At 39.6% G+C, this 17,793-nt stretch overlaps 1 protein-coding gene across 1 annotated transcript in view; it reads left to right on the top strand.

Moving 5' to 3' along the window:
• FAM135B (family with sequence similarity 135 member B) overlaps positions 1-17,793 on the top strand; it is a 107,238-nt gene that overhangs the window by 13,706 nt on the left and 75,739 nt on the right. The window contains exons 2-4 of the mRNA XM_017818267.1: positions 5,420-5,559; positions 12,884-12,954; positions 14,844-15,017. Of these exons, the coding sequence (XP_017673756.1) occupies positions 5,420-5,559; positions 12,884-12,954; positions 14,844-15,017 (385 nt within the window). The remainder of the gene's footprint in view (positions 1-5,419; positions 5,560-12,883; positions 12,955-14,843; positions 15,018-17,793) is intronic.

Raw genomic sequence — 17,793 nt, forward strand, 5'->3', positions numbered from 1 at the left:
GACAGCATGAGGAAGCACAAACAAACATTTAATTATGGAAAGAATCTATCTGGTGAGATGAGAGCATTCTAATCACTTACACGCCAAAGAGAATGCAGAAGGCACAAGAGCCAACCAATCCTATTGCTTTGCAAACAGCAAGGGTCCATGTGACTTGGGTGGCTCTGGGGAAATCATTCATTATCAAGCTATACCAAGACTTTGCCATTTCAGAGTCTGTCCTTGGCAGAAATCAGAGGTTGAGATGTGTGTGCCATTGTCTGTTGATTCTGCCAAGGTGAGTTCATTGTTTGTTTGTTCTGTGGTAAAGTTATTGACATAGAAGAATCATGAAACTTCTTAAACCATTTTTATAGAAGTTAAAAAAAAAAGTGGGTGAAGGAGGGTTCAAATAAAGGACTGTTAAAGGAAATTTAGCCATGATGAAAGCAGAGAAAGGATGCTATAAAAGCTCAGAGTTGATAAATGAAGACATTGCATTATCTGGAGAGGACAACTGGGATAATTGACCACTGAAGTTTGGGAGTAGGTGTGCTAATCTGCTTGTTGTGTATATTAAGATCTTAGAAAGTTCAGGGGAACACTTCTGACCTGCAGAATATTATCAACATCTTCCACTACTTTTCCCTAGGAATGTCTTCCTCTCCTCACATGAATGGAAGTTGTATGAGGGTTCTGTTGGGGGAAGTAACACAAATGAGAACCTTTGAAAATCTGGAAAACTTTTGCCCCTGTCATAGCCGAGGGATGCTGCCTGTCTGGCCGGGTAACACTTTCAGTTTATGTAGCAGTGGGGCCTTCAAGTAGAAAGGCAAGTTGTTCCAGCATATCACACTCCTTCAAAACAGAAATAGCAGAATAGTCAATTAAAGTTGATTTCATTATCAACTTTATCAAATTATACCTACTGCCAACATTAAAGCTATGGTTAAGTGGGTTTGACCAGATGTCACATGTCTCTCTACAAGGCTAAGGTTCCTGAGGTTATCCTTCCAGTTCTAGTGCTTTTCCTTAAAGATGTTAAAATACATTTTCTCATCAATTGCTTTCTTTTTTCTACTCTCCTATTGCAATTCTCACATTCTCTGAGGCATTGTGCAAAACTTTCCTATCCTATCCTATCCTATCCTATCCTATCCTATCCTATCCTATCCTATCCTATCCTATCCTATCCTATCCTATCCTATCCATTTCATTCTATTCTTTATTCTATTTTCTTTTCTATTCTATTCTATTCTGTCCTATTCTATTCTATTCTATTCTAATTTCATTCTTTAGGGGCTTTTGCACACCTGCCACAGGCATCCACCACCCCCATCCACCTCAGTGCCTTCCTCCTGACAGTGGTCATCAGAACAATATCCTCTTTATTCTCACTAAATTGGTTGGAAATAAGTAACAAATTTGCTTACACGTCACCTATCTATCAGTTCCTTTATTGTAAGATTATCTGAGGACAGGTTTTCAGGGGCCTCCAGGATCTAATAGCCTCTCTCTGAATCTTTAAAGGGATGAGTAATTTCTGTATGATGTGCTACAACAATATTTAGAAACCTCCATCTATAGAAACTTCCAGATGGGAAGATTAGGTAGAATAGAGCGTATCTGAGGAAGCCTAGAAAATTGTATATGAAAACAGTGGAAAAGCAGAATATGTTTACTGACTTTACAGGCGGCCTATGTAGGAAAGTGTCCACAACTGAAAGAGCCTTTTTCCCCTTCCTTTTTAAAACTGCTATCGCTCGATAGTCTGTAAAGGAATTTCTAGGAGTGGTGGTGAGATGGTATGGAAAGAACAGTAAGAAAGAGATGCATAAACATGCTTTTCTCATTCTCTTAACTGAATGTGTGTGGAACACAACTCTCTTCTGCATGCTTGCTATAGTTCTTATGGGTCTGAGAGCTCTTTCACTTTCTAGATAAATTGAAGACCTGTTCAACACAAAGACAATATGCAGTAAATGGAATAGACATGTAGGAAGGGGAGACAGTAAAGCAGGATTCCTTCTGGCTTAAGGAATACTGCACATGTCGCAGAAAAATCTCCTAACAAGGAAATTTACTGATCAAAAATTCATTACCACAAAATTAGACTTTCCTTCTTGGGTTCACCAAAGCTCAAGCTTTTGAAACTGTAGAATAAAGAGCTAAATGCAGGTCAGTAGAGTCTTATTTCCAACTCTCACCAGAGAGTGAGAGCTCCCAGCAGTTCCTACACACTGGAAAGTCTGTGTTCCTTGGACTGTCTGTGCTTGCTGAGCAGTGCAGGTGTTGCTCAGAGCTGTTTGCATAGCCCAGGTTATGCCAGAAAGGGATGTGGTTCCAAGCTTCTCTCTCACACCATCCTGTGCTTTGTGCCAAAGGACAGAGGTGTTTGTGTGAACACTGGGATACATCTGCCATGTCTCCTGAACCCGGGGGGATGTCTGCTGTGTCTTCTGCCAGTAGCCCTCTCTGAACAGTGACAGCTGTGACAAATGCCACGTTTATTGCCACTGTCTGTTAGCAGACAAGTCCGGAGTTTAGAGACACATGAGTTTCAGAAGATATCCCAGGAACTAGGGAAAATTTGGAAAAGTTACCGGGATGATGATGTTTTCATGGATTAGAGTAAAAAAGTGTATGTTTGGTGCAGATACCTCTTCTAGTTAGTGCAAGAAGCACAGGTAGAGCAATACAGCTTGGTCCCTGTCTGTTCCTTAAGGACAGAATACAGTTGTGCTGCAGCCCGAAGGGCTGTGAGGATGTTGTTGTTCCCCTTTGCCTGGAGAGGCAGGATGCCTGCATTGCTGTCAGCATTACTAGTCGTGTTCCTGCTGCCAAGATCTCCTCTGAGGAAATCCCTACTATAGCTTTATGCCATAATCTAGGAAAGGAAAAAGCTGGTTGTGACCATTTAATCAGGCAGGGATAGATTGCATTTAGGGGATGATCAGTCACTCGTTGCTGTAGATTTGCAGATCTCTGCAAAGGTAGGTCTCTGCTTAAAACTGAGAGGTTTTTGGTCTTGTGAATCATATTCACTCTGATTTGAGACAATCCCAAACACTGTAGCATGTCTTTGACTGTGACCTTTCCAACAAGAGAAATGACTCCTTATGCCACCTTGCAAATCCAGCTCCTAAAGTAATTACACATGAGGAGTGGTCTGTGCAGGAGTGTGTTTGAAAAGAAAATGAGATTAAACTTTCCATTCTAGAAGAGTACCAGTATATCAATATCCAAATCAAATAACATAAAGTTTCCTTTGTCTGCCAGCTAGGAACAAGAATGCATTGTACCTCTAATATGATTTTTGCAGTGTCTCTAATATCATGAGGTTTAATTAAAATAAATATGACTGTATGCTTTTGAAGAGCTAATCAAGCTGAAACATTTTAGTCTAACTGATGTAGCACACGAAAATAAATATATATTTTTCTAGGCTGCCTGGTTTTATGCATGACTATTGTGCAGGATGGATGATGGGAAGACAATAATTGGATGAAACACTTGGGCTGTTCCTGGGTGTGCTTAGTGAAAGTCAGTAATAGGAAAATTATTTGAGTGTAGTCTGGATGACAGCACTATGGTTCTGCTAATTAATTAACTGAAGTTTATTGGTCTTATTGGTCTTATCAGCCTTTAATCAACTCTGCCCCATATGATTGATTTTTTTTTTAAGATATTTCTTTGTCCAGGCTATTCCAGTTCCAGTAGACTGGCACCACAAAACTAACCATTATAATGACAAAGCTCCATTCACTTATCTACCAGGACCTTTAGTACATTTGTTGTTGTTGTTGTTTGTTTGTTTTGCTTTAAAGTCCATTCTGTTCTTTCATTTTTACTCCCCCCAACCAACCTTTACCTCAGGAAATCTTTTCTTCTCCCTCAGTCTTGATTCACTGACCTCTGATTGCAAATTATGTACAATTGTTGCATTGAAAAGCAAAACTTCAGTAGCTTTAGCTAAGCAGCTTTGGCAGAGCAGAATAGATCTGTCCTGATTTGAAACTCTTGACAAACTCTTGACAAACCTAAGACTTTCTGACCTGGACTTTTGACTTACCACAGCTCGTGGTCTCAAAACAATTCTACAGAACTCCAAATTCTTAAAAGTACCATCTGAAAAACTATGCTTTCTAAAAAGCATGTGGCTGCTGGCTTTCTTTATGTCTCTCTTTCTGAATGACTGGTTCTGGTACACCTGTTTTAAGCACACCTCTTTGGGAGAGTTCCAAAATACGATTTGCTGAAGGACTATATTTCAAAAGCTCAGACTCCTACAGAACTGAATGCTGGAAAGGGATAAAACCAGCCCTGAGTAAGTTTTGTTACAAGTTGTTGCTCTGGGGCTATGAAAGTAGAATTAACAGGGGGTTCTGATTAACAGCTAAGACACAACTTGAAAGTACCTAACTATGGTGCCCAGTTGTTCATTAAAAACTCACACAGTCATTACAGGCTCCTCTGGAAGGTATTTACTGTAGAACATATTGTTGCCTCCAATGTGGGTTTGTACAGTTAAGCAAGTCACACTGTTTTCCTCTCAGTGAAAGAGGGATTACTCAACAAACGGTGGACTTGGAGCAAAAATTTGCCTCACTATAAAGCAGGCACATTTTTTTTTTAATGATGTCCTAAATTCCATAAGCTCGATTGTAACCAAAACAAAATACATACACTGGAGGCACCTCAAAGTTGGGGAGGATAAATCCCACCTCAGTTTTTGTGATGTTCATTGGTGGTGATGTGATACATCACACAAATGAAGCTGTTGGCTGAATTTGATGTGGAGAAGCTTAGGGTTTTGGTTCTTGAGTTCCTCAGATTTATCCCAGCTTTATGGACCAAATTGGCATTTCTTACATGTGTCAAGGGCTTGAAGTATTACATAGGTATTTTAGAAAAATGGTTACTTTTTTATATTTCTGTATTTTAACTTAAGATCCCTCTGCACTTCCAATCTCTACATTCAAGGTCTGCTCCCAGGTAGTAACTTCTGGGAGCACCAGAGATGACACAAAAGCTCCCTCTTAAGAACACTCCCTCTTCTGAAAGGTGTCCATTGCAGATAAAAGATGAAATTTCCCAGGTGAACTCCCACAGTCCTCATGGTGCTGGGTAGCAGATCTCTCTAGGATACATTTAAAGCTTTAACTTTTATTAGAAATAATGTTAATAGGTTAAGTGCTGTCACAGGATCAGCTATTCTCATTTTGAAATTCAGCCTGCCTACAGTTTAACATTAGTTTTCTTTAAATATCATGTTTGGGAACCTGGAACTCACAATAACAGTCTGCCTTGCTATCATTAATTATTGAGAATGCTATGTTTAATTACGAATACTACGTAGATAATCCTCAAGTGAAATCACAGGAGAAAAAGTAATCTCCCTGCAGAAATCACACCAGGAATCTGTCTGTGTTTTGTGCAGGTGATTCCAGCCTTTGCTCAGCCTGCGTTCATGAAAACAACGTTTACAGCAGAATATTTCAGATTTTGTACAGAAATGAAGAGATCATTCTTAATGAATCAATGAACTTCAGAGTGCACCTGCTTCTGGATGGCGAAAGGGTGAGTTGTTTTGGGATGCATGTGAAAACCAGGAGGGCTGGGATTCCTCTAATCTAACTTTAGGTCTGCATTGCAAATGTAACTCCATTTAAGAAGTTGTCATGAGGTCCATGTGCTGTCAGAGGTCTCAGCAGTGTAACTGGTGGAGGAAAAGGCACAATTTATCTGCTTGGTATACCATCAGCTGCCCTAGGAGGAGATTGACTGTCCTGCACCCATCAATACCTGTGTTGATGAGGATATCTGTTGTGATTTGTTTTTTTGTAAATCATTATCATCATCATGGCTAGGCTTCACAAACAAAGATTTGGGAAGAGCTCTACCCACGTTTGTTGCAAGCACATTGGTGGCTAAAAAGGCCAATACGAGACAGGTGCGTCCGGTTGCAGAAGGCACAGCAGAAAGACTCCTTAGGTGGTATATTCTGCAAGGCACAATTCTTTCTGCGTTGTCTTTTCTCCTCAAGGGTGATCCTGTGTGCTTTCTCAAAAGCATCAGCAACGTTATAGATGGTGTGTCTCCAGGTCTCCCGATTGGAGGCCAGAGTAGACCAGTTATGGTGATCAATATGGCCAAGACTGAGATGTTGTTTCAGGGAGTCCTTGTATCTCCTCTTTGGGGCTCCTCTCTTGCAGCAACCAGTGACAAGTTCACCATAAAGCAAGATCTTAGGGAGGCAGTGGTCCTTCATCCTGGAGACGTGCCCTGTCCATCGCAGCTGTGTTCTCAGTAACATGGCCTCAATACTTGTGACTGCTGCTTGTTCTAGAACAGATGTATTGGTCACGTAATCTGACCAGTGGATGTTTAGGATTGAACGGAGGCAGCATTGATGGAAGCGTTCTAGGAGATGCAGGTGGTGGCATAGAATTTTTTGTAAATGCTGACATTATAAACCTCCTGCATTGAGCCTGTTATAAAGAGTAGGCTACACTTTGGCTTTTCAGTGCAATAAGATGTTGAGGTACTCTGGTAAATTAGTCTATCAGAAACTCAAGTGTCTCAACCATAATTTGTTAATTTTTGCACTAGATCACTCACTTTACATAGCTGTGTAGATCAACCCCACCTGAGAAAGCTGGGAATTTGCTGCATCTTGCCAGGACCAGCTTCTTCTTCCATTATGACTTTCTCCTCCTCTCTCTTGTCACTGGTTTTTGCTACAGCTGCCCAGACCATTTCCACCACTCAGAGGTCTCCTGACCTTTCTCCTTAGTGCTCCTGATTGCAGGAGTGTGTGGAAGTGCTGCTGAGCTTACCCTTCCTTATAATCCATGTAAGACCTCTTTGCTTTCTGTTGCACCTCAGCTAGATTAGGTCCACACTGTGATCCTTCTCCTGATTTTCCATTTACTCCTTCAGCCAACAGTGGCACCCACACAAGGGATGTACAGCATCTGAGTCACCCAACTTGTAGAGCACCTATGGCTTACTCTTACTGATATGAAAATGTCTTCCAGTGGCTCCTTGCCAGGAGCTACAAGAGAGGAGCAATCTTTGTTCATGGAGAATACTGTTTAACTGGAGTCTTAAATACTAAGGGGAGAAAGTGTCATAGTAGAATGGCACTCAGGTCTGCCTTAAAGTGTCATAGCTGTGCTTTGCCAGCCCAAGGACTGGTAGAAAGTGCATGATATTTATAAGTGCCCTAAGTGCTGATGATGAGAGACACATCAGTATCTTTGCAAAGTCAGCATATCATCAAAAATAGGTGCTATAAGTTACACAGCCAGTGTGAATTATGTGCTGTGCATTGGGCATGGGGCCAGAGACACTCACTTGTCTTTCCTTGTATAACTTTCTATTTGATCATGAAGAGATTTAATATTTCTCTTTTGTCCTATTTCAACCCATACATATGTGTTATATACAGATCAAAATTAAAACAGCTTGAGAACCTAATTTAAGCTTAACATGCTTCCTTTTCTCTCCCACTTTCTTTTTGTGGTTTTAGTTTGATTTTTTTTTTAAGATAGTGTCTTCAATTTATTCCTCCCTAGAATTGTTGATTCGTGCTTGTATGAAAAATTACTAAATGCAAGTTTATCAATATTTGTTAGGAAAATGTCCCAACATGCTTAGTCAAACATTAATTTTATCCTACGTGTGTGGAACATCTCTGATTAAACATCTCTCCCTTCAAATTATAGCACTTTCCATTGTGTTGAGCACGAATGATTTCTGATGATTTTTGCATTATTATTCAGGAAAGTTGTGCACCTCACAAAATGCAAAAGAAATAAAAGTCCGCAAGACTCCTCACAGCTAAAACTCATTCTGACTCTTGATGTGCTCCATGCAGACACTTGACTTTCCATAGGAGACCCCTTGGCAAGAGGCCCAATTCTATACTTACAGAATGATTTTGCACAAACTCCATTTTTCTGTATTATGAAGTTGCTTTGGGTTTTCACAGATGTAGAATAAGAGGATAAACAGGTCTGTTGTCCCAGGTGAGTTGCTGAAGACACTCTAAAGGATCAAATACAAAACATAGAGGTCTGTAAAAATTTTTGTGTATTGAGTAGATTAGCACAATTTACCTCTGTTTAATGCTCCCAGGTCTCTTTTTTCAGCTTTGATGTCTTGTCCTGCACAACTCTACAAATCTGATATAAATGTGGGAGAGACAGAAGTGTGCCACTCCACTAGGCACCATGCTCAGAAGAAGACAAATATATCCACAACTATTCAGAGACAGCTTTACACCTTTGTCACGTAATCTCCTGTGTTGGCTGAAATCCTTGCAATCTGGTGTTGGCAAGACACCCAGAGATTTTAAAGTGTTTTAAATATTATCTCTGTTCATAATTCTTAATTTATTTAAAACACAACAGATGTGAATCCTTTTTTGTGCCAGTTGTGTGCTATGGTGAGTTTTCTTGGTTGAGGGTGAAAGTTCTGTTCAATGTTTTTAGTGTGAATGGAAGTTATGACAAGTAGACAAAAGAGTTAGTCTGGGTAATGGAAGTATTGAGTTCATATGGTCATAATAAGGGAGCAATGTGCTTTCTTCTCTTGATGCTTGGGTAGTTTTGCTGATGAGATAGTTTGCTGCGATAGGCTCAGATAAAACACCCCTAAATGACAAAACCCAATGTGGATATCCAGATTAGATTATTTGCTACTGGCTTTTTTTAATTCTTCCCCCCGCCCCCCCCCCCAGCATAACCCTAGATAAGCTTAAATATGTAAATACATCTTTTTTAGTGCGGCACTGAATGGAAGAAACCTCAATTATCTACCAAGAAGCGGCACTGAACACGCCTTTCACCTTATAAATGATGCCTTAAAACTCTCTGGGTTTTTAGATGCCTTTTTCTATATTATCCCAGCATACAGCAGCTTTTTGAATTCACAGGGAACAATATTGCTGTGGCAGCCTTTATTGTTGCAAAGAAGTCTAATTTATTTTCATAAGCTCTTGCTTTCATTCTTGTTAGAGAAGAAGCTTTGCCGCTTTCGTCAAGCAGTGAAACAGGTACCTTGTCGGGCTCCTCGCTTGCTGACCCTGTTCAGGGACAATTTAGTAGCAGGGGGAGGACAGAGTGAGGCAATCCAGGATATCACAGTGTATTAGATTTGTACTTTCCAGAGAAATTTAAGTGAACTGGGACATCCGGATCATTCAGTCTGACACTCTGACTAAATGTTTAAATATCGGGGAGGCACATCACAAGAATGCAGGAAGCTTCAGTAATAAGTATTATCACAGAGCTTAAAAACTAAACCCAAGATGCAAATGTAAACCTGAAAAATTAGAAAGCAAAACTGAAATGATGCACTTGATTCCAGGCCAGTTCAACAGAAATTGGAGTACTTTGCTTTGTATACACTTTTTATTGTATGAAATAGTTTTACTTTTCATGTATGAAAGTATGAAAATACTTTCTATTTTGCAGCTTCCGAACAGTGTTTACTAAAACGCATTTCTATGTAAGTACAGTCCTTTGGCAAGAGAGGTAGAGGTCAACAAACAGTCTGAACTTTTTGGCAGCACCTTCCGGAAAATTATGTGTGCTCAGATGAATATAGAGTGTTTTTGCACAAGCTATGAGGCCCAAGGTGGAAATTTGGGTGTATGGAATATTACAGAACAGAAAAATATTCGTTGTTTAGTATGAATGTACTCCTACAAACACAGATCATAGAAGCACAGAATGGTTTGGGCTGGAAAGGATTTGAAAAACCATCCATTTACAACATCCTGCCACGAGCAGAGACAGCTTCCACTATACCAGGTTGCTCAGGGCCCCATACAACCTGGCCTTGAACACTTCCAGGGATGGATCTTTATTTTCTCTTTCAAAAGTTGTGATTTTCATCATTAACACAACTAAAAGGTCAAGAAACTGTATAAAAAAACACTGGAAGACCCTTCACAGAGTATCTGGGAGGACATTGCTTAGCCTAACCAGTCAAATGCTAATGATATTCCAGATAAGTTTTTGAGGCTAATTTCTTAAGGAGTTTGGTGTGAAAATTCAAAGCTTTTTTTCAGGAGAAAAAACAAAATAGATAGTCTATCAAACTTTTGGAAAATTGTACAGTCTGTAAAGGATAACTACGGACAAAACCATAATAGTCCCATTAATGCTAAAATAAGAAATGAATATTTCATTTAAGGACAATATTATTTCATACAGGAGACCAAGGAATGATAGAAATTTCATTTCCCCTTCTGTATGAGCTATGGAAAGGCCATTTTGTTGTTTTCCTGTGTAAAGGATCTTATGCACCTATGTCTCTAATAAGTGAAAAAAAAACAACCAGCCGAAAGTCCAGCAAATATCAAAGCTGTATAGTAACATGTCACATGATTACTCTAATTCTGTTGTATCTCAACCTGTGCATAAGTCTTTTAATGATATTTTCTTGTAAAGAGATCAGTTTTTGAGCAGCTGTCCAATTTTCATTTAATATTTACATCCCCAGTATAAAAAGGAAAACATTTCTGTAGTGAAAACTGTGATTGATTTTTTATGGGGTTTTGCAGTATTCTGAGCAGTCTGATTCCAGTACAGTTTTGGGATTAAAAATACCCTATGTATGCAGCTCACTGCATGACCCCATGCAGTGATGAGTATCTCTCAGTCTCTCAGACATCTGTTCGTTGCCTCAAGGTGTTTTGAGTGAGTGTCACCAGCTATTGAACTTGTTTTGAACACAGTCTTAGATCTCAGTGACAGTTGCAGGTGCTCAGCAGTATTAGGCACAGACCCAAAATTTCATCCCCTTTGTTGGAGGAGGAGGTTTGCTTTGTCTGAAGCACTACACTGAATTCCTAGTTTAAATTCAGACTGTAGCTTCAGTAATGATTATTTTCTTGGCAACTGCCAGCAACTGCGATTTTTAGTGACAACAAGTCATTAAAAAGGAAAAAAGTACTTTTTTATTTTTTTAGTTGTTTTTTTTTCTTACGAAAGGCACATTTCCAGGTGTTTTGAGACAATTACAAAAGAGAAAGCAGATTTTCAGTAAATAGAAATGGGAACTGTCTCCTCACATCTCCATGCCTGTGGCCATGCTGGAAGAAATACCACATTACTGCAAAAGGGATTATGTTTTACATCTTTGATAATTTTGTCAAAGCACAATCAATCCCTAACTCTCAATTCAGGTAATGGCACATTGTAGATGCAGTTTCACCTTTGGAAAGCCCAGCTAAACACAGTTCGTGTTATGTATTTTATGGATCCCTCCTGTCAGGGCAGGCTAGATGCCTCTGATGATGCCTTCAGTGTATTTTTGGTGTGATCTGTTATTAAGAATGTGATGATCAGCTTTGAAGAGTACAATTAATTTTGCCTAATTTAAGCCATATAACATGAAAGTGTATCTAGGCCAAGATATTTCTCTAAGCTCTGTCTATTGTTAGTAGGAAGAGACAGGCACAAACAGAAATCAGTTGTCCTTCTCCAACATGTACCTAAGGATGGAGCAGCTCACTGTGTGCATCTGCTCGTTGCTTTCCAGTAACAGAAGACAGAACCCAAATGTCTCACCTCACGTTTTTTTGGCAAAAATGGGGTAAAAATAAGTTGTATTTATAATACCATATCTCCAGTCAATAACTTCACTTTTCCACCTGCATTCCTGTGCATCTCCTACTATATTCTGGCATACAATAAAGGATGCTTACATTCACAGAGGAAGAATATTTTTGTTATAAAATGTGCATTTTTTTTGGTTCATATTTCCATTTCAGTTGATGGAAATGATTTTTTTTATTTTTTTTTATTCTACTAACCCTACTTTTGTTGGGGGAAAAAAGACATTTCAAAAGAGTGAAGGAGAAAGTGCTGGTCAGCTTAATCCTTTTTCCATTCTAATTTATTTATTTCCATTGATCAGAGTTGTTTTAACTGTGCCAAGCTGGGATGTGTTATCCAATGTAGCTCTTTACAGATGAAGGTAATGAACTGTCAACTCCAGTACTGTTTCCAAAAATCCAATTAAACTATTTTATTGACAATAAAAGAAGGGTAATTTTACTGGTGGGACCTATTGAATGAGTTAGATAAATGTACCAGTGAGTAACACATGGTATCTTCAGTGGTTTTTGGTAAGCAGAATACTACCATGTATAGCCATGCTCAGGACCCTGCAACAAAGGGAAAGGTTAAACTTCTGTTAATTGAAGCTTTAAAAACAACAAAAGCCTTTGAATTTTGGAAAGAAAAAATGTCTAGATGAAGATCGATGGCAAACTTCCTCCACAAATTTGTGAAGGGCAAGAAAGGGTTACCAGGAGGCAGGAAAGCCTCAGTTTATTGAGAAACAAAGTAAAAGGCTAATGATAGGAGATCAGAAATTGCCAGAATTATTTGAGCCATTTCTGATTGCTTTAAACTGTAAACTTTGTCCCTTGAATTAGTTACAGGTAGGCAAACAGAAGGATTCGTGGCTATTTCTCATCCAAGAAAACCCAGTCCTTGCTGTCATTCACCTGACAAGACAACTCAAAGGAAGATTCACTCAATGAGGGAGAGCAGCTTCAGAAGTGCTCCTCTGACTCTTGGTGTGCAAAGAGCAAGGATCCAACAAATGCAGAGCTCTGTGTACTCTGGTTACTCTTGTCTGGAGTGATTTTCTTGACATGACAGGGCACCCAGGAGCAGATAACACCTCTAACTGCTCTGGTTCCCTCTGACTCCTTCAGCAATTACCTCGACTCACTGTCACATTTGCTTCTTTCTGCCTCTGTGATGGGGTGCTGCTGTTGCTGCATATTTTTGCTCTTATCAGACAAACCCACCCACCTTTGCCTTCTATGTTGAAGGTACCAATTTATAAAGGTAACCTTGTCTTTCTCTTTTTGTAGGTGGAAGATGCTTTGAATGAGGCAGATTTTCAGCTCAAGCTGGACCTGCACTTTACTGATAGTGAACAACAGTAAGTGCTGTTTTGAAGCTCAGTTGGTAATGTGGGGCTCTGTTCAATTGGGAAATTACTTTGATAAAATGAGAGTTCTTTGTAAAAAGGGATACCTTTGATAAGTCTTCCCTTTGCCTCAGTGTTGAAGTTTTTTCTGTTTCTTCTCTCTGCTTTGAAAAGTGTATCTCATGCTCCTCTTTAAAGGAACAACATTTTTCCTCCTTTAAATGTAAGTTTTTTCAAAGGTTATAAGTGTTGCTCTATCTCTGCTGCTGTTAAAGGGAATATCATCATTGACCTGCAGGTGGGCAGGGGCTGTGGTTCAGGAATGCACTTATCTCAGGAGGCAATGAAGTATTTCCTGGCTGAAGACAGGAGTATAAACATGCTAAGCTCTTTTCTCCTATTAAGAACAAAAGCTACCTCAATATTTTCAAGAGGAAGGAGTCTTCCCATTGAATTTGATTTTATCTAACTGCATTTGATCCCATAATCTTAGGTGAAGTGGGAGTAACATCCCTTCCTGAGACACAGCAGGAAGTGTGACCCCATATATTATTCAGCCTCACTGAATCAGGGAAAAGTCTGCCAATGACTTGAGCAGAGTTTGCAGGGGCTGGTAGTGTAGGGAAATCATCTGAGGTGTGTTTCATGCTGAGACTGTCTCGATGGGATTTTATTCATACCCACATAGAACTTAAACAAATTTCAAGAACAAGTTTCTGTTATCCTCAAGATACAAAAAGTGAAAATTTTTTCTCTCATGCAGGTGAGACTGGACCTTCAGTACTGGTGGGTCTTGAAGAGAGAAAAAACCAAACATTAAATGATAGCCAGGAATAAAAATAACTGAAAGTTATGGAATTGTGCTCCAACACATGCATTTAATTTCTGTTATAATATTAAAGATTATTCTGATTTACTATAAACAAAAGTAGTGGTTTTTAGAAAAAAAAATATTCTGCAAATCTTCTGGAAGCTTGGGACTAACCATATACCATACACAACCATTTCATCCTAGGTTTTCATAGTTCTGGGAAACAATTGGCTTCAAAAGGGTCTTTAATGCTGTAAAATAATTCCTCTTTAGAAATTTCACTTTAACTGGAAGGATGTGGTGAGGCACACTCCAGATTTACAGCTCAGTCTCTCACTATAGGTGACTGAGATGTCATGTGGTTGCCTGCACACCAGGATAGTTATTCTGGAATACTTATAACAAAATTTAAATTAAAGTCTTGACTTTCATTTACTTAAAAAGAAAAAAAAAAAAAAGGAAAGCTAATCCAACATGTACTGTTTCTCTGCAATTACTTCACCTAGTCTTTTGGTTTTCGGCCTCTTCCAAAAAGTTTTTTCAGAATAACAATCTGGAAAGGCACTCTGAATATTTTCAGCTGTGTCCGGCACAGGAATGCTTTTAACTCTCACTGGTTGCCTGGGCTGATTGTTCTTGTACAGAAAATCATAAATAGTAAGCTGTCCCATCTATGAGCACCCAAATAATCTGAACAGTTTGCTAAATGCATTTCCTTCTGTTGCTTAGTCTCCAGAACTAGTGGGTACATGGACATCAAGGGCAACCAGCGGGGAAAACCGGAATTGCATTGCACTTATTCTTTTTTTTATACAGTACATTCATATAACTCTACATATGTTATTTATTCTTTGTGTTTCTATTTATATTAGTTATATCTATATTAATGTTCAAATATCTATATTAATATTCATATTTATGCTTGGCACAAGTACAACACAAGATACTTTCAGTTATCTTACCCCTTAAGAAGCTGAGAAGTGATAAATTTCACACCTCAAGGCATCTCTCAGTCTGCTGCCTGTAGCACGTTATAGGCAGTGACAACTCAGGCCTTCACTAACCCTTGTTAAACCTCTTTCCCTTGCAGGCTGAGGGATGTTCCAGCAATCCCCGTGATCAGCAGCCGAACACTGTGTCTCCACTTCCACCCCCGGCGAGGTCTGCACCACCATGTCCCTGTCATGTTTGACTATTTCCACCTGTCAGTGATCTCTGTCACAGTCCATGCGTCCCTGGTGGCACTACACCAGCCTCTGATCAGGTAAAGGGCACAGAAATGTCTGTGGAAAAGCAGAGGAGATTTCTCTGCTGAGTTCTCTCATACAATTTGCTTACTGGATGGGAGAAGGATAGAGGATAATTTAATTTAAAGTTTTTTAGTCCTGGGCTAATGGAGATTGGGATTTACAACCAAACTCTGACACCGACCTCTTCCCTTGGTAAAGCATCAGAGGTCTGATGAAAAGTGGTAAAATTTTGGGAAAGAGGTTAAAAATTTTGACTAGTCTTGATCTCTCTATTCCCTACTTGTAATGAGAAAGTTAAAATAGTGCTTTCCTTGGCAGTTTTTTCTCTTTAATCTAAAAGCAACTAAGAACATTTACATTTCCCCCCCTGTGATGTTTTGTAAAGCATTCAGGACAGCTGGACTCTGATCTCATCCATGGCCTCTGTGTATGAGCATAATTCATAACATGGTTAGGAGGAGGCACAGAGGAGTCAACGCTGGATAAGGCTTCACTGGGTTATTCCTTTGCAGAATCATCTGGTTTTACTGTGCAGCAGTATAATACCAGCTGCCATGGGGTCTAGGTGTGATTTGTGTTATCTGATTCATAATGACTAGAAAATAACTTAGAACTCCTTCAAGTAAAACAGGGCTGGAGGTCAATATCCTCTAATATTAGAGCAGGCGAAGGGAAGCAAAGGTCTTTCTGGCAATTTACTTAGTGCTCAAACTTTTCAGTGCATGAGACAGAGTGTTGAGAGGTCTTGAAGCAAAATGCAGTGTTCAGCATTGTTCAGCTTCCCTTAACTCCAGCAAGATCTTGTCGTTTACCAAACGGCCATGAAACTCTAAACCTTGGCAAATACTGTGCAGAGAACACAGTGTCAGAGAGGAAAGATGAACCTGTAGAGTTTTTTCCTTGGGTTTCATGCTTTGACTTGATACATCTTTACTTCAGTTCTCCATTTGTGTGAAGGCATTGCTTGTACACAGTGTCACAGAATGAATTGAAAACATAAGAAGTTGAGCCTGAGGTTGAGAAGTCAGTCTGCCCCACCCCTGAAAGCGTTCAAGGCCAGATTGGACGGGGCTTTGAGCAACCTGGTCTGGTGGAAGGTATCTCTGCCCATGGCCAGGAGGCTGAAACTAAATAATCTTTAAGATCCCTTTCAACTCAAGCCTTTTGAAGATTCTATGATCTGTGGCAGTGATGTGTCTCATATCAGAGATCAGATTGACATATCTGTCTTCTGCTGATGTGATACAGGTAACTGCTGTATCTCTGTTCTGCTATGTGTCGACTTTTTTAATGATGAAATTAAATTGTAACAGACTACTAACCAGATAATTTTGCTCAGATAATTTACTTACTGTTCTGCTATAGAAAAGGATGAAAGAACAATAGTTACCAGCCTTAATGACTGTTTTGAGTGCTGTGTTATCCTCTAATGAATGGGGCTGCATAGGCTTGTTACTGTTATTAGGCGTAAATCACATGATGAGCAATTGTTCCATAGTCAGATTATTATAGCTTTTAAAATACTGTTTTGTGGACCTTTGTGAAGTATACAATGTATTTACTTAATGCAGTGGAATGAAGATTTTTGACAACACAATATACACTCTCATTTGCTTAAGCCCATAAAATCATTTTAAAGTGTGATACTAAGGATTTATCTTTTTCTTGATAAATATTCCAAACCTGAAGGGTTTTTATATCATGCATTTTCTCAGTATAAATCAGGATGAAGACACTACTGTAAAATAAATTGCACTCTAAAACAAAACCAGCCAACTAAAACTTGTTACATTTGCTCATAGCTCAGAGATTTCCTGTTTCTCACTTATCATAGAAGTTTAGTAGGAATATAGAAAAAAGACCATTGTAAAGTCATTTTTTGGGGGTTTTTTTTTGGTAACTGTATAGAACCTGAATGACTGGAAAGTATTTTTTGTCACATTATAGGAAAAAATAATCTCCAGATCATAGAATCACAGAGTGGCTTGGGTTGGAAGGGACCTTAAAGATAAATTAGTTCCAGCCTCCCTGACAGGGGCACACCTTCCACTAGAACAGGTTACTCCAAGCCCCATCCAACCTTGCCTTGAACACTTGCAAGGATGGAGATAGTTACATTATCCGGGAAAAAAATATCTATGCAGTGCTTCACAGTGGTTTTGTTTGCTATCTTGAACTGTCCCATCATGGTACATACTTTGTGTGTATATACATATTATTTCTGCACATATCTATAGCATCATGGCTGGGCTTCATGAACAAAGATCTGGGGAGGGCTCTACCCACGTTTGTTGCAAGCACATTGGTGGCTAAAAAGGCCAATACGAGACAGGCATGTCCGGTTGCAGAAGGCACAGCAGAAGGACTCCTTAGGTGGTGTATTCTGCAAGGCACGATTCTTTCTGCGTTGCCTTTTCTCCTCGAGAGTGATCCTGCGTGCTTTCTCAAAAGCTTCAGTAGCGTTATAGATGGTGTGTCTCCAGGCCTCCTGATTGGAGGCCAGAGTAGACCAGTTATGGTGATCAATATGGCCCAGGCTGAGATGTTGTTTCAAGGAGTCCTTGTATCTCCTCTTTGGGGCTCCTCTCTTGCGGCAGCCGGTGGCAAGTTCACCATAGAGCAGGATCTTAGGGAGGCGGTGGTGCTTCATCCTGGAGACGTGCCCTGCCCAACACAGCTGTGTTCTCAGTAACATGGCCTCAATACTTGTGACTGCTGCTTGTTCTAGAACAGATGTATTGGTCACATAATCTGACCAGTGGATGTTTAGGATTGAATGGAGGAAGCGTT

The sequence above is a fragment of the Lepidothrix coronata genome, unplaced genomic scaffold, assembly GCF_001604755.1.
Source record: "Lepidothrix coronata isolate B3197 unplaced genomic scaffold, Lepidothrix_coronata-1.0 Scaffold67, whole genome shotgun sequence".
In the NCBI taxonomy this organism is placed as follows: domain Eukaryota; kingdom Metazoa; phylum Chordata; class Aves; order Passeriformes; family Pipridae; genus Lepidothrix; species Lepidothrix coronata.